General features: G+C 32.1%; 1 protein-coding gene across 1 annotated transcript in view; it reads right to left on the reverse strand.

Annotated features, from left to right (window-relative positions):
* The window catches only part of LOC127720163 (neprilysin-1-like), a 34,606-nt gene extending 15,532 nt beyond the window's left edge, over positions 1-19,074 (reverse strand). The window contains exons 1-11 of the mRNA XM_052226636.1: positions 18,916-19,074; positions 13,858-13,982; positions 13,036-13,077; positions 11,366-11,527; positions 9,734-9,817; positions 8,298-8,512; positions 5,645-5,824; positions 3,929-4,021; positions 3,216-3,361; positions 2,483-2,576; positions 258-386 (exon numbers count right to left, since the gene is read on the reverse strand). Of these exons, the coding sequence (XP_052082596.1) occupies positions 258-386; positions 2,483-2,576; positions 3,216-3,361; positions 3,929-4,021; positions 5,645-5,824; positions 8,298-8,512; positions 9,734-9,817; positions 11,366-11,527; positions 13,036-13,077; positions 13,858-13,982; positions 18,916-18,995 (1,350 nt within the window). The 5' untranslated portion in view covers positions 18,996-19,074. The remainder of the gene's footprint in view (positions 1-257; positions 387-2,482; positions 2,577-3,215; positions 3,362-3,928; positions 4,022-5,644; positions 5,825-8,297; positions 8,513-9,733; positions 9,818-11,365; positions 11,528-13,035; positions 13,078-13,857; positions 13,983-18,915) is intronic.
* Positions 19,075-23,434: the final 4,360 nt, after the last annotated feature.

A 23,434-nucleotide genomic window follows, 5' to 3' on the forward strand; every position in this document is an offset into this window, starting at 1 on the left:
TGAGGCCACTAATGCCTTCGGGTAGACAATTATTGGTGTATCCAATAATTTCAACATTTTATGACCAGTTAATCTACAGATAATGACAGCATCGATGTTATTTCATGTTAGCACAGTGTCAGCAGTTTTATTTTACAACATAACACCATTGGTACATTAAATTTACAACAACAATATAACCGAAAAGTCAAAGTTGACTCCGTTGAAATAAAAAAAAAATAAATACATGTATAACTGTTCGCTCTAAAGAAGCTTACATCATTTTTAGCTGATTCATGAAATGATTCCTTGACAAACAGTCTACCAGTTGCCAGGCCAAAATTAGTATTCACATATGATGTACAACTTCTCCATCGAGCTCGTGGTGTTGAGGTTCCATAAAGAATCTGATGGTGAGAAAGAACAGATATGTATTTTAAAATTAAAACCCGAAGTTGATAACGAACATGTTACACCAGTTTGTCTATGAAACCCAAAATGTATTACATTTGTCAGTTATCATATTATATTTCCGGCATAAAAGGCATATAAGACTTTATAAACCAATGCGGCTTGCAAAGTCTCAAGTACGACTAATGACTCTAGACTTTTCTGACGTTGTTCCCTCTGTTGTGGTTTGGTTTTAAAAAAACTATCGAAAACAAATTTACTATTTTTTGCAGACTCACTCTCAGTGATAGATAATCAATATATACACAAAAATGTTCTTTAAACCCTGCGACGAACCTTGAGTATTTTTAAATTTGTTTAAAAAAAAAAGTGTTTTTCCTAAAATGTTTTTTAAAAAGGGATTGAAATGTTTTAAAATTGCGTCTGAATACTCACTTTTCATTCTAACTAACAAAGGGTCCACCAGTTTGATTTTGAGCGTTCGTGACAAAAGTATTTTCCCGAGAAGCGCTTTGGACGCATCAACTTTTTAAAGTGTTATTTTTTTCGTTTTGCATGAATTTTCAACTTAAAAGAAACGAGAAAATGTTAACATCAAAATTGTAAAAAATGATCACGCAACTTTCCGAGCTTTTGGTTGGTTGTTTAATTGTCGATTTCTGTTGACTGATCTTTATTACGTAAGGAATGTTACATATCAATCTCCGATGTTTTGTGCCAGACTGCTCTGATGTGTAGACATTTAAAAAGGTATGGTAGTGCCTTTTAATTATAGTTAAACAGAGCTTGTTTGTTGATTAATTGGACATCGGATTCATACAACTAGTCACTTACAACATTGTCGTCTTCAGGAGTACTAGATTTAGAGTGGATATTTGAAGTTGTGAAAACAGGTGGCAATTTTCCTTTGTAATATACGAGTAAAACGGTTCTGATCAGAACGGAAAATTTTCTCAAACTATTGAGCTTTGCCTGGATGAAAGGAACTACGCGACACTGACGACAGGCTGATATTACTCTTATTTCGGACGGAGAAGAAAATTGGTGACAGATCGTATTATCTATCTTTGATATCGCGTTTTATGCTCTCTGTAGTAGAAAAAAAACAAACAATATACGTTCTTTGGCAAAATATTCGTGTATAGTGAAACTATAGATTAATTGATTTGCGAAGTACTATATCAATTTCTGAATCACTATATTTTAATTAAACCTGGTATCCTGGCCAACCCTACTCTTCGCGTCAGTAAAGCAGTGAACCAGGATCCTAGGCTTACTCTTAATTTTGTCGGTGAAAGGCCGAATTTATTACGCCTGTAAAGGATTTTACGTTCGTGACGCCATAAAACGCTTTTATTCATTTATATTGTTCGGTTGCCATGACGGCGACTAATGAACACGATGAAATACTACTTAACACATTTTTCGTTTTCAATTCTTGTAATTAAGGATCGATGCACATAGAGCCTGTTTGAAGGGGGCATTAACAACGAATTAGACAAAAAATTAAAGAATTACTATGTTTTGTTCCAAACAATAATAAAAGCGAAAATTTAAAAAATAATTCGCTATGAGCGGCAAGTTTGGTTCAACTTTGTAAAAATAGGCTTAAAAACTTTGCTGGTATAATATTTAATTGCAAGACAATAATAAGATCTGATTTGGTTTAGTATGCATGTAACCTTTTATTTGACCCTTGTTAGATTAGGGTTGTGCGTGTTCATGTCAGTAATGAAAATGAAAAGTAAAAATTGAAAAGTGGGAAGTGGGAGCCATCAGGAAGAAACATTTCGTTGACTGATTCGGCCCACAATAAATCTTTCTATTATAGGTAAAACGATGATATTTCCTTAATCTATGGCATGAAATCATATAACACCTTATCCTAAAATATGCACGCAATGATAATAGTATTACTTTATTATGAACTCTTGCATTGTTTATTGGTGTTTATGAACTTTTGCAATTCTGGTAAATATTTCAGTAGGTTATAAATCAAATAAAAGAATTTGAGTCAATTCGGTGGTAATGAATTGGGCAGGTAACGCCCCTTTACAACATTTCAGGTTATATAGATAAAATTTTTACAAACCTGATTATAATTTTGAATGAGATCTTTGAACCGCTGTGATAAATTGTTCGCTCTGTTTTGCATTATTCTCCACATCATGAAATTCACTATTGTCCTTTAAAATAAATACAAACAGAGTACTCCTAGGTATTGCATACTTTATTATTGGAATCAATAAAACTTGCAATTTGAAATATGTTGCATATATCACTAACCAAAACAATTATTCGCTATATTATTAGTACCTATTCGTTGACTGAGACATAGTTGAAGTCAAGAGGTGGAGCGCCAGGAACCAGATTGGTTCGAAGTTATTATAAAAAACACAATGTGATACATTTGTAAATAATAAGATTTATTACTACAAATTTGCAATGAAATATTTTCTTTCTTTTGACTAAAATGTTAAATGGCATGCTAGTCAATGAAAGGTCAAAAGACACGAAAAAAACATATTTAGTTAGCAAAGAAATTCCCTATCATGCACTTTTGATTGGTATAAACCTGAGACTGCAGTCTCAGTATAGCCCATCTAAAAGACTACACTTTTCGCAAACAAATCTTGATAACTAAAGTTAAGATCTGTTTTTTTTTTTTTTTGTAAATTGTATGTTAATATCTGGTGGAAAAGTTGTTGCAAGTTGCCATTGTCTACTAACTTTACAAAAATAATGGTGATGGTAACCTGTCCGAAAACAATGGAAAAACAACATGACTTCCTGTGACAGAATAATTGGCTAGATCCATGACTTACCTATTATCATATTTACTGAGTGTGTTGAATAGACGTTCAAAATAAAGAGGTGCTCGAACAACTATTGGTTCATCAATAGGTACATCTATTTGTACCATCTCCGAGCTTAATGCTCCTTGTACGTAGTCAATCCAGTTGAATGGCAGCTTTTCAAATAAATGTAAAATTACTTAATACATAACAGTTACTGACTTCCAATTATATGTTTGAAATGAATAAGAATGCATTCTAGATTACTTCAAAGGTATTCACTGCATCTATGACACCACTTAAGACCCAACAATATATGTGCTGAATCCTTTACCAAATATTCAAAATTCACTTTGCAATTCAATGACAGCAAGCATATCTTAATTGCCTAAATCAATCGTCTATATATATTAGTTAACACAGTCAAGTCTTTTTTTAAGCATGGCATTTTCGTACAGTAGAATTATTTAAAAAAACATTATTTAGAAATTGATGTTGTTTAATTTTACTATTTAAAATTAAATATAAACTGTAAACGATAGTTTTCCTTTTTTTTATTTTTAAAAGCGCTGTTTATATAATCTGTATTTTTTTTCGAAAAAACACCTTTTTAATTCTGTTGCGATACGCAGTCTTAGCAGAATGTTAAGAAAGAAATGTTTGTACGCTGTTGAAAATGATCAAAAACTGGTAAATAAAGTTAACGTCGAACCATCTGAATTGTATTTATATTGATAACTTACGTTTGCAGTTGTAAAGTTTTTAGGCAGGTCATAAAGCGGCATTTTATTGTATAATGCCTCATTATCACGGCGATCTTCATCTGGTACAGTAATCTATAAAAATCAACCCGATCTTTAATACTTTATCCACATTAAATCAATTCATTATTAGTCACCCAAACTTCTAAACAAGATTTTTCAAGTAAAATGAAGAACGCTGGAGTCATTATGGTAAGTGTCAAAGAATATCCCAGTAAGTTAAATTATAAAGGTTTAAATGGAATAAAGTGTTACAGAAAAGGTGTGTTTCTTTGTTGTGATAGTTTATTTGTTTTATATTGACTATGATTAAAACACAAAGTGACTGCTGTACCCCAATTTTTGACATTTTCACCTATTATGTCTGGTTGTTTTGCTCACACATTGTTGTCAATATAATGGAATTCTATGCAACCGTCATAGAAGTGAGAGGTTTGGCTAGCTATAAAACCAGGTTTAATCCACCAGTTTTCACATAAGGAAATGCTTGTACCAAGTCAGGAATATGACAGTTGTTTTCCGGATTTGTTTGATGTGTTTGAGCTTTTGATTTTGCCATTCGATAAATGACTTTCCGTTTTGGATTTTCCTTAGCGTTCTGTATTTTTGTTATTTTACGTTTTGTCATGGTTAAACCCGCTATATTAACTAGTCATAAATATTGAAATTGGCCCTCCTGTCTACATGCCATTTCTATATTTTTGCAAAATTACCAGCAACGTTCAGGTGAGATGTTTGAGTAATATTGCGGCAAAATCACAAATTGTATGCAATAACATCAACAGTGCCAATTTTACCGCAACAGATGCGCATTTTGGCAATTAATGGCTTTTCAGTGATAATCTAGGCAAAAAGGAATGAACGTCCAAAATCTATAACAAACGAAAAAGAGCAGATAAATCCAAACAGAACCCAGATTTAAGTCAAACCCGGACAAAGAATCAGAACTTTGCATAAGAGAGATACAGCCTTTAATTCAAAACAATTTTGAAATGTTATTACAGAACATTTTAATAAAACAAATGAGTTTTTGCAAAATACTATCAAAAATGGGCCACTGTCAATATTGCTGCAGCACCTTTCTCTAAGATGCTACATGTGTTTTTCCAACTGTCCAAAGTAAAAAAAACTGTAAATAATGATCACTGTCTTTATTCGTGTCTGTTGAATCCATTCCCCGTGTTCACAAATGAAACAAAGTAAAGGAGGATTTAAAAAATGATATAGAGTATAGACAACATAAATGGGAAACGTCAAGAGAAATACATCTTAAAGGTTTGGTAAACGTAGGTGCTTCGGATGGGTATGTATTCTTGTTGAATCAGGATCACCCGCTATGTGTAGAAGAGAGGCTGAAGTTACCAAAGGGATATTCAAACTCATAAGTCGAACTGTCCATGCCATGGCAAAAAAAACGAAAAACGTCGAAAATATCAGTCTACAAAACACAAAATAGAAAACTTAAAAGGCTGGGCAACATGAACCCCATCAAACACCATGGTGATCTCATGTAAGGGTAATCAGATCCTACTTCACATGTGGCACCCGTCGTGATATATAAGGTGTGAATAATAGTCTTTAGTTGAGGACTATTTGCTAATCTCTATGTCTTTATGTATGGTTGGACTACTGTCTCACTAACTTCTGATTATTTTCCTTTATTCAAATCAAAATACTCTGACCTTGATTTATCCTTACATTAGCAAGATCTATCTCTAGGTTTACAACTTTCTCCATATCTTTAGCAGCAACATCTGGATCAGCTCCAAGTTCTATTGCTATGGATCTTCCTAGAGTTTCGTATGCCATTATCATAGTATCGTTTCTTTCTTTCAAATAATATTTCCTCCCAGGCATACCAAAATCTGCCTGGTCAATCTGAAAAAAGTACAATCTTACAATTTACATAAGTTCACTTTTTTTAATGATATAAGACAAGATAAAAGTTGCAAATACAATTGTACCATTGTTTTTCTTTTATCTAAAATAAGGCAACAAAAATATAATTATAATATTTTAACCGATTTTCAAGTTCTGAGATTTATCATTATTTTAGACTATCCGTATCTCTCAGATGGGTAAAATAAAAACTAATTAATAGAATTAGACACAATTTTTGAAATAGAACAGAGCAATGTGAAAGAAAACTGTAAAAGGGTTGTATGTTTGTAACTTTTCGATATATGTATATATATATGATCCAATGGATGGATCTGTCGTAGAGTTGTCACTTGTTTAGACGTACTTATCATATAATTATTTTTGTGACTGCATCTTACGATCCTTTATGACAGATAATTTAGCTAATATGCAATCAATTCCATCTTCATGCCTAATATATCATGTACTGTGTTACATCTCTAGATTCTACTGACGAGGAAAGGTAACACTAGGCCACCGAAAGCTGAATTTTTTAGTTCAGTCTAGGTGGCCGAGTGGTCTAGAGCGCTGGACACAGTGCAGGCGGTGTTGTCTCGATATCCCAATAGCATGAATTCGAATCCCGGCGAGGAAAGAACAAAAATTTGCTTCCGCAAATTTGCAGATTTAACATTGTTGTGCTGATATTTAGAGTAATTATGAATATAGATACTGTATATACTCAACTTCAAAAGGTTCACATCAACTAATTCAGGACTGTTTAGAAATCACTTTATTCAAGCTTTGTAGTATACAATAAATTTAAAAGCAATAGTTATTCAGAGAAAACAACAAATAATGACAAATCATAGTAAAATAACATTTAATGATACCAATTGTATTGCATCAAATGCGACATTCGCTAATTAATTTGTTCTTGAGGCCAAAGTATTAAAATATTTAAAACCTAATACAAACGTTGAAGAGTAGCAATTATCGGAAATTACCATAAACATGACCAAAACAAGACCATTTTGTTGTAAACCAACTGTATAATTATTAAATACTATGCGAGATCTTCGATAGTCTTGTTGTCAATATAATGGAATTTTATGCGACTGTCATACAAGTGAGAGGTTAATCTAGATATTAAACCAGGTTTAATCCACAATTTTTCACATAAGGAAATGCCTTAACCAAGTCAGAAATATGACAGTTGTTTTCCATTAGTTTGATATGTCCGAGCTTTTGATTTTACCATTTGTTAAGGGACTTTCCGTTTGGAATTTTCCTTGGAGTTCGGTATTTTTGTTATTTCACCTTATCTCTAGTAACTATTTCACTACTTGTTTATACCCGCGGTGAGATTAGATGCACGGCCTAATGTTTAAACATTTGTCTGTTGTTAAATGCAAATTTTTTTTGGTTGACATCTAAATGTCTTCTGGTTTTTATTGTGTCGTTAGGTTGTTGTATCATTAACGTGTGCCCATATCTCCTTTTATTCCTAAATGTAGTCATAATGAAAGATCGTATACACTAACAGTGTTAGGTTGCCAGGATACATCTTCGGTATAGATATTTCAGAAATTCTTAGCTGAAAAACCGATCCACACATTTGCTAATTTTAAGATATCATTCCAATTCAAACATGTCTTTGGCGTCATTTGTAATCTTTTGCTTTTTGGCGTTTTGCATTTTTTTCAACAAATACTATTAGTTGTCTGGTATCTGTATGTCATACTTATAGAATCTTTCTCTTGAATTAGTGATTTAAATATTTCTTGGTTCGTAAAAGGTATATTTAGGTACCTAGAAATTTCTGAAAAGTTGTATGTATTAAACGTTCTATGAAACAAAGTACTAGATGGTAGTTGTAATTTTTCTTTTCAAGAGTAGGAATACTCCTTTACACCAGTATTATCTTTCCTTTCTCTTAACTATTGCTGTTTAGGTGTTGCACAAATTAAGTTGATGTTAGGAACCTCCATCGTATTCATCCATACAAATATATAGTAGTTTTTGTTTCTACTGGCCATTACATAGAAATACGACTAATGGCAATGTCTTAAGGATGTACTTAGGTGAAATTAAACAAATCTAGAATCTAAAATTATACTATAAGTCAGAAAAGCATTAGTTAAGGAACAAAATAAGCTAAAATTATTGATAGGTTATAGCGCTTCTTTTCAAGATATCTATTTTTTTTAAAATGGCTGGAAAAGACGGACTCGGACTTTTACCTTATACATTGTATTTGCATTGGTATTATTTGGGTCTCAAATCCAAAGAAAAGAAATCTAGAATTTGCTGAAATTTTGGTAAATTACATTTTATGAGCTATTGAAGTCTTATATGAAAAGAAAAATGGGTATTATGGGGCAAAATATTTTACCCTGTATCGTAGGAAACAAACCAAGGAGTCTGAACATCTGACAAAAATCATAAACCTCACCTAAGTACATCCTTAATCATTTGATATCAGACTTACAAAAAGAATTCTTGTTGAGGAGTTTTTACTGTCTGTGTATGCATACATATCCATTAGAATCCTATTGTTGTATTTCAGCAGTCCAAGCAAAAGTTTGGTTAGGTTGAAATTATTGGGATTCCATTCAACACCGTTAAAAGAACCAATCATCGGCCATCCTCCAAGTTCCGCCATTAAATCTTTTAGAACTGCTGCACCGTGTTTTTCTATCAAATCTAAAACGAAGAAATTGAATTGTCAACATCGCCTTGACTGTTTTGAAATGTCACTCTTAAATGTAGTACATAAGCGTTCACTGCAACATAAGTAAACAAATATATGGATTTGCCTTTTATCTTAATATTATCTTGACGCCCTATGATGAGCCAGTTTTGATATAATATGCTTATGTGTACCATATCTTTTAGCAGTCCTGTCACGTCTGTCGTCAATATGTACCATATATCCTTTAGCAGCAAGTCGTGTCTGCCATCAATGGATTATTTCAAGATGGAATTGTGAACCGTATATCAAAATGAGCTCCATCCTAATATATTTATTCGCAAATACTTTGAATCCGTGAATTTAGAGCCACATTTTCCTTAAACCGTCCATTGTGGGCAAAGAGATTGTCTAAATTAAGCAATCCTTGTTGAAACTTTGTTCACCACCATATATTCTAAAATGCTGTATACTTTAGTGTTGTAATAACATCAATTAATCTCTGATACTTTCTAAATAGGTATTTTATTACAAGATTTTTTTAAAGTTTTTAATGAGGTCAGGTAGTTTGTTGGGAATCTTATTTGTAAAAAAAATGGTGTCATTACGGTTGGTAGTTATATCTAATTAATGTAACGGCTACTCACCTTCATTGATACAAAAAGTGTACAGGTATTTTGCTTTAGTAATGGTTACTCACCTTGATTCATTTTAGATTTAACAGGTATTTTTCCTTTAGTAACGGCTACTCACCATGGTTCATATAAGACCTGTACATGTATTTTGCCTTAGTAACGGCTACTCACCTTGATTTATACGAGACTTGTACAGGTATTTTGCTTTAGTAACGACTACCCAACTTGATGCATACAAGACTTGTACATATGTTTTGCTTTTGTAACGGCTTCTCACCTTGATACAAGACAAGTATAGTACCTGTATTTTGCTTTAGTAATGGCTACTCATCTTGATTCATACAAAACTTGTATATGTCTTTTACTTAAGTAACGGCTTCCCACCTTGATTCATACAAAACTTGTATATGTCTTTTGCTTTAGTTACGGCTTCTCAACTTAATTCATACAAGACTTGCACAGGTATTTTGCTTTAGTAACGGCTACCCAACTTGATTCATACAAGACTTGTACAGGTATTTTGCGTTGGTAACAGATATATAGTCACCTTGGTTAATACAAGACTTGTACAGGTCTTTTCCTTTAGTAACGGCTACTCACCTAGATTCATGCAAGACTTGTACAGGTCTTTTGCTTTAGTAACGGCTTCGGGTTCATTATCAGGACCGTCTTCTTCCAAAAGATCTGTAAAAATATTACAGAGTTTTAAAATATATCAAATCTTATACATTTCTTGTGACATATACATGTAATACATTACAAGTCTACGAGCTGAACGTTTCAAAATCCCTTACAAAAAAATATGCAGATACTATGGTCATGCGAGACCCACGTGAAGTGTTTTTTAAACACACATATGCCTTTTTGAAAAGTTATTATGTATAAAAATAAGAAGATGTGATATGATTGCAACAAGAGACCAAAAGACACAGAAATTAACAACTATAGGTCACCGTACGGCCTTCTTCGTATGAACCGTTTCTATCGTATTATTCAAATGAATAAGGGAAGATGTTGAGTAAGCGACAAAAAGACGATCACCAAATAGCACACTCACAAAACATATACCTACATGTATATAACAATCGTATGGTTGCTGGATACGGCCATTTCGCGTTTTCGCGTTTTCTCCTTTCCCTTTCACGCGAAATCGAGAAATTCGAGAAATCGGGAAATCGAGAAATCGAGAAATCAAGAAAGCGAAAACGCGAAGGCGAAAACGCGAAAACGGGAAATAGATTTTTCTACACCCCCGTAGTAGCAGAAATTGTCGAAAACTTACCAACAATACCAAATTCCCCGAATAACATATATATTTCTCTATGAAAAAGGCATATTTACTGTTTTTCTCAAATTAATCAATTGTATTTTTGTTGTTGTTGTAAAAATATAGTATAATCAAAGTTAATATTATATGAAAGAAACGTGACTACACTTATTTTAGCTATCATTTTTCATTATTACAATTACGATCGCAGACAAGTGCCTGCTAATTGGTGAAATTTTACTGTGTTATACCTAATCATACCAGATTTATCTGTTGATATAATAAACTTGTCAATTATAAGAAATATTCTTCCATGATTTACCACTTTCACAATACATTAAATTACTAAAGTTAATTGAAGGCAATAAAATATCAGTTATCTACAGCTTTCATCGTAGAACAAAATAATCTTTTGTACACAACATAATAATACGTCAAGATCTTGTAATTGAATGGTTGATGTTTGGTGTGGTTTATATATTTGTTTTTCGTTCATTGCATTGTTTTGTATATAAATCAGGCCATTTGTTTTTATCGTTTGAACTGTTAAATACATTTGTCATTTCGGGGCCTTTTATAGCTTACTATGCGGTATGGGTTTTGCTCATTGTTGAAGGCCGTACGGTGACATATAGTTGTTAACTTCTATGCCATTTGGTCTCTGGTGGAGAGTTGTCTGATTGGCAATCATACCACATTTTCTTATTTTTATAGTCGGTAGTGATAATTAATGGCTACAAATGGTCAGCTGCACATATTTTTTTTTTTTAATTGATTAAAATAGTTATCAGGATTTTATTTAAAGAGGAGCTACAATTGTGAACAAAAATGTCATATTTAAAGGCTGAATATTGGTGTTATAGTCTTACGCAAGGTTATTTAGTTTTTAAAAAAAATCCTCTCTCCCCCCTCCCCCCAAACAAATTACATTAACTTGGTTTTTTTAATGCAATGACAATACTTACATTTTAGCGTAATCTCTACTTCATCTCGGACAACCCCAAACATATCAATACTGGACCGGTCCTCCGATATGATGGTCTTCTTCATCCATGTTCCACATGTAAAGTCGTAAAAGTTGTCACATGGATCAACAGTCTCGTCTAAGGCGTCAGTAACTCTAGCAGCTGAAAAAAGTCTTCTATTCTGAGAGGTAGCCTATGTTCAATTTATTTTTAGGGTGACTATTTATACAGTGAATCATGGCTAACTACCAAACACTAGATCATATGCATCGCGAAGCGGAAATAGGACCACAATTTAACCGACCAGCGATTACACATTGCAATGATTAAAAAAAGATGGTGGAATTTAAAGAAGAGAGTTTAACAAAAACAAACTTTAAAGCATACATAACTGGGTACCTCTACAGTTGTATCCACCTACCGAGTCATGGATGTTCACTAATGAACCAACTTAATTCTTATTAATGTTTAACATCAACTCTATAAAATATACAGACCGGGGGCGCACCCAAGAAATTGCATAAAACGAACATTGAGATGTGGGAGTATTTTCAAGTCTTTCTACGCTTGCGGTGAAGAAAGATATAGTTACTTTTTCTCCCGGTCGAAAGACATATTGTTATTTTTCTCCCGGTGGAAGACATAGTGTTACTTTTTCTCCCGGTGGAAAGACAGATTGTTATTTTTCTCCCGGTGGAAGACATAGTGTTACTTTTTCTCCCGGTAGAAAGACATATTGTTACTTTTTCTTCTGGTGCATGGAAAGACATATTGTTACTTTTTTTCCGGTGGAAAGACATATTGTTGCTTTTCCTCCGGTGGGAAGACATGTTGTTACTTTTACTTCCAAATCTTTCTGTTTCATTTTTGTTCGATATCATTTTTGATTTTTTCCTTGTTGGAAAAAAGACATATTGTTATTTTTTCTCCAGGTGGAAAGACATATTGTTACTTTTCCTACGTTGGAAAGACATATTGTTACTTTTTCTCTCGTTTGAAAGACATGTTGTTACTTTTACCTCCAAATCATTCTGTTTCATTTTTGATCGATATCATTTTGCTGGTTTTTTTTCAGTGTATAAAAACTTCAAAAATATCTTTTAATTTTGTACATTATCGTTGTTCTTTCTCTTTTTTTTTTTACATTTTCTTAGAATGGAGGGAGGCGAGACCGAACCTTCGAGTTTGATTGCCTTTGCTTTTGTTATATTTTATATAGTCTTTCTTTACCTCCTTTTTGCAATATCCCCAAGGGTCAAAAGGGAGATAATAGACACATACACCGATTATTGTCATTTGTCTTAGAAAAGAAAGGAGTGGTCTACACAACTTACAACGGTTAAAAAAAATGAAAATGCTCTTCAAAATGAGATGGGGGAAAATAGTACGATTCAAGTTAATAATATATTCGAACCCAATTTTTAATTATCTTTAATATTTGAATTTGTTTTTAACATTTATGCGCGTAATTTTTGTCTCCCTGTGAGTATAATTACAAAATTTCATTTATTGTTTCCAGTACCATTACACAAAATGCTGCGACATTGTTCTAGGCTTGTTTTATTAATTTGGTCTTATATTTGAATGACATTCTTAATTTCACTATCCGGTGTAAGTAATATTGTGTTATGTTGTTTAAATAAAACAAGTCAATTAACAACGACACTCACCTGTTACTGTACATTCTGTTGACGTACAGACATCAATTGTTTCTGAAAAGACATGGCGTTATCATGGTTATCTATAGACATTATTTTACGATGGCACTAATACAACAAGGATTGTTCTAGATTATGTAGATAAAGCATGGTAATTAAAATGGTTAGAGTACATTCAGATCCAATCTGGGAAAAGTGGAAATGAAAATAAAGTTCAATAACAGTTTATTTTCTACGACTGCCTGAGTATATTTAATAATATGATATTGAAATTTAATTTAATTTTAATTTTCTAGGATAAGGAGGGAATCCAGTGCTTTGAGCTTATATACAATTTATGTGCGAACCTTAGTTTTTATTTGTATCCTTGCACTGATTATAAAATATTTGTCTTATGACCACAACTCCATTTCTGCAGCACACTATTAGTGTAACACTATATTAATGTAAGCATCAATATCAATTCAAGCATGTACCTATTTATGAGGTCCCTATAAGAGCTGACACAGTAAAAAGAATATCTCCACTCGTGTTGCTCAATATTTTCGGTTTTTACATGAAATCGCAAATACTTTAGATTTTTAGCTCGTATCCTGCATGCTTGAAGATAAACTAGCTCAGAGCGGCGGATCCAGGATTTTTTAAAGTTAAGGGGACGTAATTCCATAAAATTGATTATATACACAAAAATGTTGTGGACGATTTTATGCTAAAAACTCATATAAATCGTGAAAAACATGATATATTCAATTTTTGGGGCGATCAAATGGGGGAGGGGGCGTAAAGAATCCGCCACTGGCTCACTTGTAGAATCAACTTAATTCAAATAATTACCCGACTGTGTATCCTTTTTTCTGATAGCTGCAACAATGGCCAAAATAACAATAACAACAACACACATTAATATAACAGCAATTAGAATCTTCTCTAAGGATGTTCGTTTACTTTTGTCCTGGAATCTACAAATATATAGATATGAATAACCGTCAAGCAAAAACTCCCTTACTCCTCAACTAAAGGGAAGATATATATATATAGGGAAATAATGCACCGTTATTAAAGTTTACATATACTAATAAATGCTCTCATCATAGATACCAGGCTCCAAATTGTATACTCCAGACGCGCTTTTCGTCGACCAAGGACTCATCAGTGACTCTCGAATCAAAAACTTTAAAAAGGCCAAATAAAGTACGAAGTTAAAGAGCAATAAAAAAGATCCAAAATTTCGAAGGGTTTAGCCAAATACAGCTTAGGTAATCTATTCCTGGGTTAGAAAATCCTTAGTATTTAGAAAGATCAAAGTTTTATAATTAGTTAATAAGTTCATGTAGCTACACAGATTTTAAAATTGTACTATTGTTTTTGATATTTTGAACATTGACACCTTTTAACAATGTTAAAGAAAATTTTCATAAAATTTCATTAATATCTAAAAACGGCAATTTCAAGGTTTTTGAAATTTTAACTGTTTATTGGAATCCATTTTAAAGTCTCAATCAGTATCTAATTGAATATCTCGTTTAAAAAAATCTTAGTCGTGTTTTCAATGTTAAATTAGGTGTTAGAACGTGAAAAGTTATATGTTTTTGTATTCTTCAATAATTGAACCCATTCGATAAAGATGATAGTAATTGGCAACTTATTTATTTTTTCTTGTATAGATATTATGATATTTTCCTTGGAAATGATGTAATCGATGGGTTGCCATATCAATTATTTATCTTATTATTTCTGTCAAATCAATTTAAATCTTCTATATCGTTATTTTTCGTTGATAAGAGCCTAACATAAAAAAAACAAGCAAAACAAGCAAAAATACACCTTTCAGTAACGTCTAAATGTAATGTCGAGATGTTCGAATGTGTTACTTCACAAGAAAGTTATTCAAAGTTCGAAATCTGTGATGTGATAGAATAGAATAGAATAGAATAGAATAGAATAGAATAGAATAGAATAGAATAGAATAGAATAGAATAGAATATTTAGAGTAAATTTCTTACAAAGCCTTTGGTCTCTTTCAAATTATTGATGTGATATATAATGTACCTTTTTGACCATGTGCTTAGATATATAATTATGTACATTCAAATAAGATTGCATTCAAATGCATGCATATACATATTACATATATAATAACTTATACCTGCTTAAGTATACATACTATCTACTTGTTAGATTAAATGATATGACAAAATTTATTGAAGTCTACTTTGTGTGTGTGGTTGAAAGAAAACAACGGCGCCGTATATTATGACAAAAGACAGTAGTCGGTCATATCTTTCGCATAGACTTGATAACATTATTTTGAAAATCTCTTAAATCAGTATTAAACAAATAAATTTTTCCTAATATCCGTAGTCATAAATTAAATCAATGAGCTGTTGATACTGACCACGGACATATCTAAACACAATTGCAATTCATATCAGTGATAGTATTCAATTTAAAATGATTTACTAGTATACGTTTCTGCTGTGGACCGCTAAAATTTATCATAAAATTGAGAATGGAAATGGGGAATGTGTCAAAGAGACAACAACCCGACCATACAGCAGACAACAGCCGAAGGCCACCAATGGGTCTATGTACATTTACAGGATTTACACTTGAAAACATTAACAAAAATAAAAATTAAAAAAAGGTGTTTGCAAATTCCCCCGGTAACGTTATAACTTCGGATGGTTTTAAATGTTCTGGGTTTTTTGTTTGTTAAACGGCAATGCATGCATCAAGAAACAATGATAATCTTGGGCCTGAGGTGTAAGCAACTCATGTTCTTCAAATATTTCCGTTTAAAAAAATATGCACAGCAAAAACACGCTGTTTAAAAATTATTGATGTGTAGAAAATGTTGAGTTTAACCTTTTCTCATGAGTGTATTCAAATTTAGTTAACTTTATTTCAGTATCAAAATTCTTCAGCGAAAAACCTACAAAATTCATATTTCAATCAGACATATCTTGACAACCATAAAGAAACGATGAGGGTAACTGGGCTATAGAATAAGAGTGACGACCTATCCTTTCTGAAGTGCGCCGAATTGTTGTGCGGGATATATAAATATATTTTGATCGTGCACATCAAACAACGTCAAACAAAAACACGTGTTTGTGGACTGCAAAGAGTTGTGTGCATAAATAACCAAGACATCAATTTGTCAGAAAGTTTATATTTCTATGCAAGACAAAACTTGCTGTCCTTATAATACAACATGTGCTTTTTTGTCAGTACCAGTACCATTTCTAATGTAATTCTCAGATATGCCTTTTCTTCAGATTCTACCTACTGATACAATATTAGTCTATTGTCGCCCTGAATCTACTTAAATATTTGTCACTGGACGTTTACCAGAAAAAAGTCAGTCAAATAATGAAAACAATACTATATTGTACCTTTAACAAACGCGGGATATTAAATTAAGTTCTTTCCCAGACTTTAGTTTAACAAAATACCGTAAGACGGACTTTTATAGACATGCCACAATTATGTAGGTATGTTGTTCAATCTTTAGAATAGAATAGATATAATATGAAATAAAGTGATAATTGGGTAAAAACTCCAAGGTAAATAAACCTAAAAGACATGTTATCTGATGAACCGAACAACTATCGTTATAATCCTTTCCCTGAGAAATTAACCTTACAAATGTTTTCCTAATTTTGTTTTATTTTCAAAATATTTTCTGAATAGTTTTGTATAACAATAAGGAGATGTTCTTTTTCTTACACCAGACAATCGAACAGCTACCAGCAAACGTATGCATAAGGAAACACAGGTTTAATTAGCCAAATGTTAGTTTTTATTTAATCTAACAAAATAACACAATTGTCTATATATTAAAATAAGCAGATGTGGTGTGATTGCCAATGAGACAACTTTCAACCAGAGACCAAAGGACGTAAAAGTTAGCAACTATAGGTCACCTTACGGCCGTTATAAATGAGCAAATCCCATACCGCATAGCAAGCTATAAAAGTCTTACCATGACAAATGTAAAACAATCGAAATAAGAAAACTGACGGCCTGTTTTAATAGGTACAAATCGGTAAACGAAAATCAAATATGATATCAAAGATGTATAGAAATAATATTTAGTTCTGTTTGAAAATATTGATAGCAAAATTAATTTTTGTACCAATAAATACTATATTATGACAGTGTTAAATAGATAGACTTTTAGAATAAGTTTATTCAAAGGATCGATAAGTTTACATGGATCGTTTCTAAATAAACAAGCTCTATAAACAACATCCCCATAAAAATTAGGACGTGATATCCAGTTTGTAATATGTTTTCTACAGGTACAGCCAAACTTCCAAACCAATTTTGTGTTATTATGAAACAATTTAGTTATGGTTTTAAGTTATTTGTGGTATAAGTATTTATGAAGCCATGTTTATTAAACTATATCATCATCCCCACTTTCGATCTGTGACAACGAAATCACATCGAACTGAGTGTCCTTTTTTTGGTTATGAGATTCTAGTCATTTAATGAGGACATATAACTTTGAAAAACCAGCCTCTCTGTCACAATTTACCCATGTTCAAACATCACCGTCATCAGATATATGTAAAATACCTGTGATGTATGCAACAGAGAAATTAGCAAATGTAGGGCACTGATATTCATATCTGTAACGCTACCGTTGTTAACACCTGAATAAACGTTTCATTTACGTAGTTAGAAAATATCTTCGAGAATCTAAAATGCAAAGAACTTTTAAAAAAAATCTTATTGAGAAATCGGACATTAAAATATCACACTCGAAATCACTTTTATCTTTATATCTAATTTGATCTTTTGTTCAGTACAGTTCATGTTTTTTCTGTTTTGATGCTGATTGCAAAAACGATACAGAAATATTTCATTGATCCTTATCAAAACTAGCAAAGACAAAATAGTTTAAAAATTCCACAATTTACGTATGATATTATAATTTTTTTTAAATTTTTGAATGTTGTACATGCAATCAAAACAATGAAACAGATGTCAGAGAATGTGATGTTTTACGATTCCCTTCTTTTGTGTAGACAGTTATTTTTTGCTGATTAAATGCAGTTTATTATAGTGAGAGTTTTACTAATATATATCCTTGCATTATTAAAATAATTAAAATCTAATCGATGAGAGTGAATTATATAACTTAATATATGCATGATACATCTAAAAAATATTGGTTATAATATCGTGCCCAATAGTACATGAATTTATTAACACTGAAACGTCAATGATTTTCCACCATTTATTAAAACGTTAACATGTAGTTTTTTTTAGTTATATTATTATTATCATGTTTTGAACGCCATTCCGAGTTGTGTTTAAAATTAAAGTGATTATTTTTTTTAATGTAGCTGTACTTGTTCGAAATAAATCTGGAAAAGTATAAATAAAAAAAAACGATAGATTAAAAGAAGTTAGTATTTAAAGAAAATGTGAAACTGTTTTGAATTGTTATACTGATATATTGATGGTTGCATGAATGTTATTTGCTAAACGTCCAGTGGTCTGCAATTGTGAATTATAACCGAATATAAGAGGGTGTCGATGGTGTTTACAGAAAAGAGAACAATGACCCGAAAAATAATGAATAGAGAAAAATCAGCAAAAAATGCGAGGAAAAGAGAATAAAAGGGTGCAAAAGTGTAATAAATAACTGTTAAAAATAAAAGAATTGGGTAAAACAATACTGAATACAGAATAAAGAAATCAACTGATTACAAAAAAAAGTAAAATCATTTTCATTAGAATTTTACAGAATGAACGTTACTTTTAAAGATAAAAAAAATGCCGTAAAAATTACAGAAATTAAGGACCCCCCCCCCCCCCCCCCCCCCACACACAAAAGTCATCATATAAAGAAACTGAATAAATAAATTAACTACTCACTGGATTTCGACATCGCCTGAGTGTACAATTTTTGTATCTCCATTCTTTGTATTATATTCGTATGGCTTTTTTTCTGACATTTTAGAGAAAACTCGGCTAACAAAAACCGTAAAAACACGTGGAAAATGTCCAAAACTAAACCTGCCAATAGTTGATATTCCAACGCTCTAGTTCAACTGAAAGGTGTTTTTATCTTTTGGTTATACAGTAGGACAATACCACATCTTGAAATAAGTTTGCATTAGCGGTAATACAGTAATGATATGATAGTAACATCGCAATTTAAAGGTCGTTGATTATTTGTAATGGATATCGTCCACTTTAAATATTCTCGTTTCTCTAAATTCTTTTAATAATATAGTATGAAACTGATAATTGTTTTCAGTCAATTAGACTTCCAATTGATCACTGTTGTGTTTTCATCATTACCTCTGTCAAAGTATGCGTAATTCATTACCCTCAGTTATTTCAAGTACTAGCTTAAAATACCCCATTCACGATTTCTTTCATTCAGAAAAATGTCTTACTAAAATACCGTAAAGACAAACATTATCTGTATATAATTTATTAATGGAGTAAACGAAAATCTCAAATATCTATCATCGGAAATTAATTTAACAATTGAAATTTAATTTGCAATTTGGTTTAGAAATCTATTTTAAAGTTGTAATTTTTTATTAGATCTATCGTCGACCATAAATGTCACATACAGAAGGAAATCTGCAGTAAATGAACATTTAACAGATAACTGATTATTATATTAAAGATACAACTCACAGACGTAGGACCATACGATCTTTACTTGGAACACAATTTATAATGTTACTAATTTCACTGTGCACGAGTTCGTGGAAGAATGTTTATCAGGTACGTAAGTGAACACTCGTTTAGTTATTTGGGCTCCTGAGATACCAATGAGGAAACAAAAACCACAAGTCGATAAAAACAGACAACATCATGGCCATTAGAAAAACCACGAAAAGATAAATAACAGTACACAAAATATTACACAGAAATCTAATTATGAGCAACACGAACACAAACGGATGCATCAAGACTAACAATAGCCAACAAAACATTACACAGACAATCAAACTGAGCAACAAACTTCCATTGAAAACCCGCTGTTAATTCTGGTACTCCGGTAGAGGGAACAGTTACTGATCCACAAATGACAACCGATGTGTTGTTCATGAACAATGAAATTTAGAGATTATAACACAATGTTGACTGCTGTTCCCGAATTTTTGACATTTTAACCTATTTTGTCTGTTTGTTTTTGCTCACACATTGTTGTCAATATAATGGAATTATATATGACTGTCATACAAGTTAGAGGTTAAGCTAGCTTTAAAACCAGGTTTAACTTCCACCATTTTCTACATTAGGAAATGCCTCTACCAAGTCAGGAATATGACAGTTGATTTCCATTCGTTTGATGTGTTTGAGCTTTTGATTTGGCATTTGATAAAGGACTTTCCGTTTTGAATTTTCCTTGGAGTTCGTTATTTTTGTTATTGTACTTTTTAGTGATGATTCCCGTCAGGGGAAAATCATAACGAAGAAAGGATGATTGAACTGGCGATTCGAAAAATTGAACATATCCGTTGCCACAAGTTACTCAAATATTCCATAATAGTCTCTTGCATCCAAGTTACGTCTCATAAATGCATATGTTTTGACGAAATAACTTAAATTATTTACATCAGACAGAAATAACAAAAAGACAACCAAAGTATTCAATAGACAGAAATAACAGAAAAAGAACTACAGCATTACATTAGACAGAAATAACAAAATGACGACCAAATCATTGCATTAGACAGAAGTATCAGCATAATAACAAAAGCATTTAATTTACATTAGACGGAAATAACAAAATAACGACCAAAGCATTAGATTATACAGAAATAACAAAATGACGACAAAGGCATTACATTAGACATAAATAACAAAAATGACAACCAAATCATTACATGAGACAGAAATAATAAAAATGAAAACCAAAGCATTACATTAGACAAAAATAACAAAAAGAAAACCAAAGCATTACATTAGACAGAAATAACAAAAACTACAGCATTACGTGAAACAGAAAAAAAAAAATTAAAAAGACAACCAAAGCATTACATAAGACCTGTATAAAACTTATTACAAACGGGATATCACATCCTAATTTTACGCGGATGTTGTTTATAGAGCCCGTAAATTTAGATATGATCCTTGTAACTTATCGATCCTTTAAATCTATTTTTTCTAAAAGGTTGTCAATTGAACACTGAAATAAGATCTTTGAATATTGTTTTCATCGGCACAAACATTGATTTTGTTATCAATAAATTGAAAAATAACTATAAATATTATTGCTATACACCTATGAACATTTACGGTCCTACATTCTGTCAAATAAATCTTTTATTTGGCATTGCACGATATCATGTTTTTCTCTGACTGTTTATGACGTTTTGTTTTATTAATTGTAATTGGCTTTTAACTAGCTTTCAGTAACCTCGAGTACTCTCAAATCGGTACTTTGTGTCTTCAGTACTTAATTAAGTCTTTTTGTTAGTTGTTTTTCTGACGATAGGGAGAGTCCCGCCTTTTCCGACTGATTTTTATAGTTTGTTCTTATGATGTGTTGTTACACCACTGTTCCAGGTTAGGGGGATGGTTTTTCGCCCGCAAACATGTTTAAACCCACCACATTCTGTATGTGTCTGTCCTAAGTTATGAGCCTGTGATTTAGAGGTTGTGGTTTGTTGCTGTATATCATATGGTTTTTCGTTTATTGTTTAATTTTTTACATTAGTCAGGCCGTTATTTTTAACGCTTCAATTGTTTTACGTTTATCATGTCGGGGTCTTTTATAGCTTGATATACGGTAAGAGTTTGTTTTTTGTTGAAAGCCTTACTGTGTCCTATAATTGACAACTAAAACATCATTTGGTCTCTGGTGGCTAGTTATCTCATTGGCAATTGTACCATATCTTTTTATTTTATTAAGAAAAAAGACAACAGAACCATGACAGCCAAAACATTACATTAGATAGAAATAACCCAGAGCTTGGTTCTCTCCAAACACATGGCGTAGAACTCATAAAAAGACTGAGACAACTATCTACCAGAGTTAAAATGAAGTTGCAGTAAGCAGTTATAGGCCAACGTACGGTCTTCAACAATGAGAAAAAACCTTTATCGTATAGTCGGCTATAAAAGGCCCCGACATTAAAAATGTAAAACAATTCAAACGAGAAAACTAACGACCTAAATCATAACAAAACAATTTACGAAATAAATATGACAGACATGAACCAACGACAACCTCTGTATTAAGGCTCCTCAATTGGGATAGGCACGTTAAGAATGTGGCGGGAATTAACACATTTCAGTCTACTGTTACATATTTCTGGTAAACTTTTAATTTCTTGCATTTCTTGGGTGACTCCAAGTATTTATAACATTGATACATTTTGAGATCTCCAAATTTCCGCTTCAAATATGAACTGCTTACTCAAACATATATTTTGTCACCAAATGACTTATAATATAGAATACCATTAATTCAGATAAATATGTATCAGACAACCGCGACAAATATCGGGAGCAATTGTTTTACCCTAGTCGGTCCATGCGTTCCACAAAGGGTATGAGGTTTATACTCCTTATTCCTCAGGACTTCAGTTTTCAAACTAGAACTTTTATATTTAAAGTGTTAGTACATACACTAAAGGTGTGCATATTGTCAGAATTTTTGCTTTTCTTTAAATTTTCAACGAATGACAGGTTGATGATTTTTTGTTTTGCATTTCAGTAATATAAGGCATGCAGGGTACATGCCGATGGTTTGTCCGGCTTACTTCTCCTACATGTTTTAAGCTAAAACTTGAATATAATGTAAAGTGTAATTACGGATTTTAAAGGTGTGCAGTCAGGATTTTTCTTTTCTTAACATTTTCCACAAATGATAGGTTGTTTAACTCTGTACTTTGTTGGTATTATTTGGTATTCAGGGCACGTTGGTTTTCCGGCTTACTTTTCTTACAGTTTTCAAGCTTGGACTTTGATATTATGCTGAGTATTTGTACATATAAAAGGAGGGTGCACATTCTCCGGATTAAAAAAATGTCTACAAATTACAGAATGTTGAACTTTGCCTTTTTTAGTGAAATTATGCAAGATGGTTGCAAGTTTGTCCGAAATTTTTGCGATGTTTTTATCATTGCGTAAAATGCGACGCAATAAGTATCGCACAAAAAAATGCATTTCAGTTTTTGACAGCATTATTTGTTTGTAGCATATTACAGAAATCACAATAATTAATCTTGCATTTAAATGTTCCACTTATAACAGAATGATTAACTTTTTTTTGGCGGGTGCATCAAATGTGTCCTTTAAACACAACCATTTCAAATTGTATGGCAATACCACTTTTTACTCAATTCAATCGTTGAAGCACTATATTGATGAATGCAGCAGTGTCATAATTTTTGTCTAGTTTGGTAGGGAATAGTTGCTAGGC

Source organism: Mytilus californianus, unplaced genomic scaffold (genome assembly GCF_021869535.1).
Source record: "Mytilus californianus isolate M0D057914Y unplaced genomic scaffold, xbMytCali1.0.p SCAF_11, whole genome shotgun sequence".
Taxonomy (NCBI): domain Eukaryota; kingdom Metazoa; phylum Mollusca; class Bivalvia; order Mytilida; family Mytilidae; genus Mytilus; species Mytilus californianus.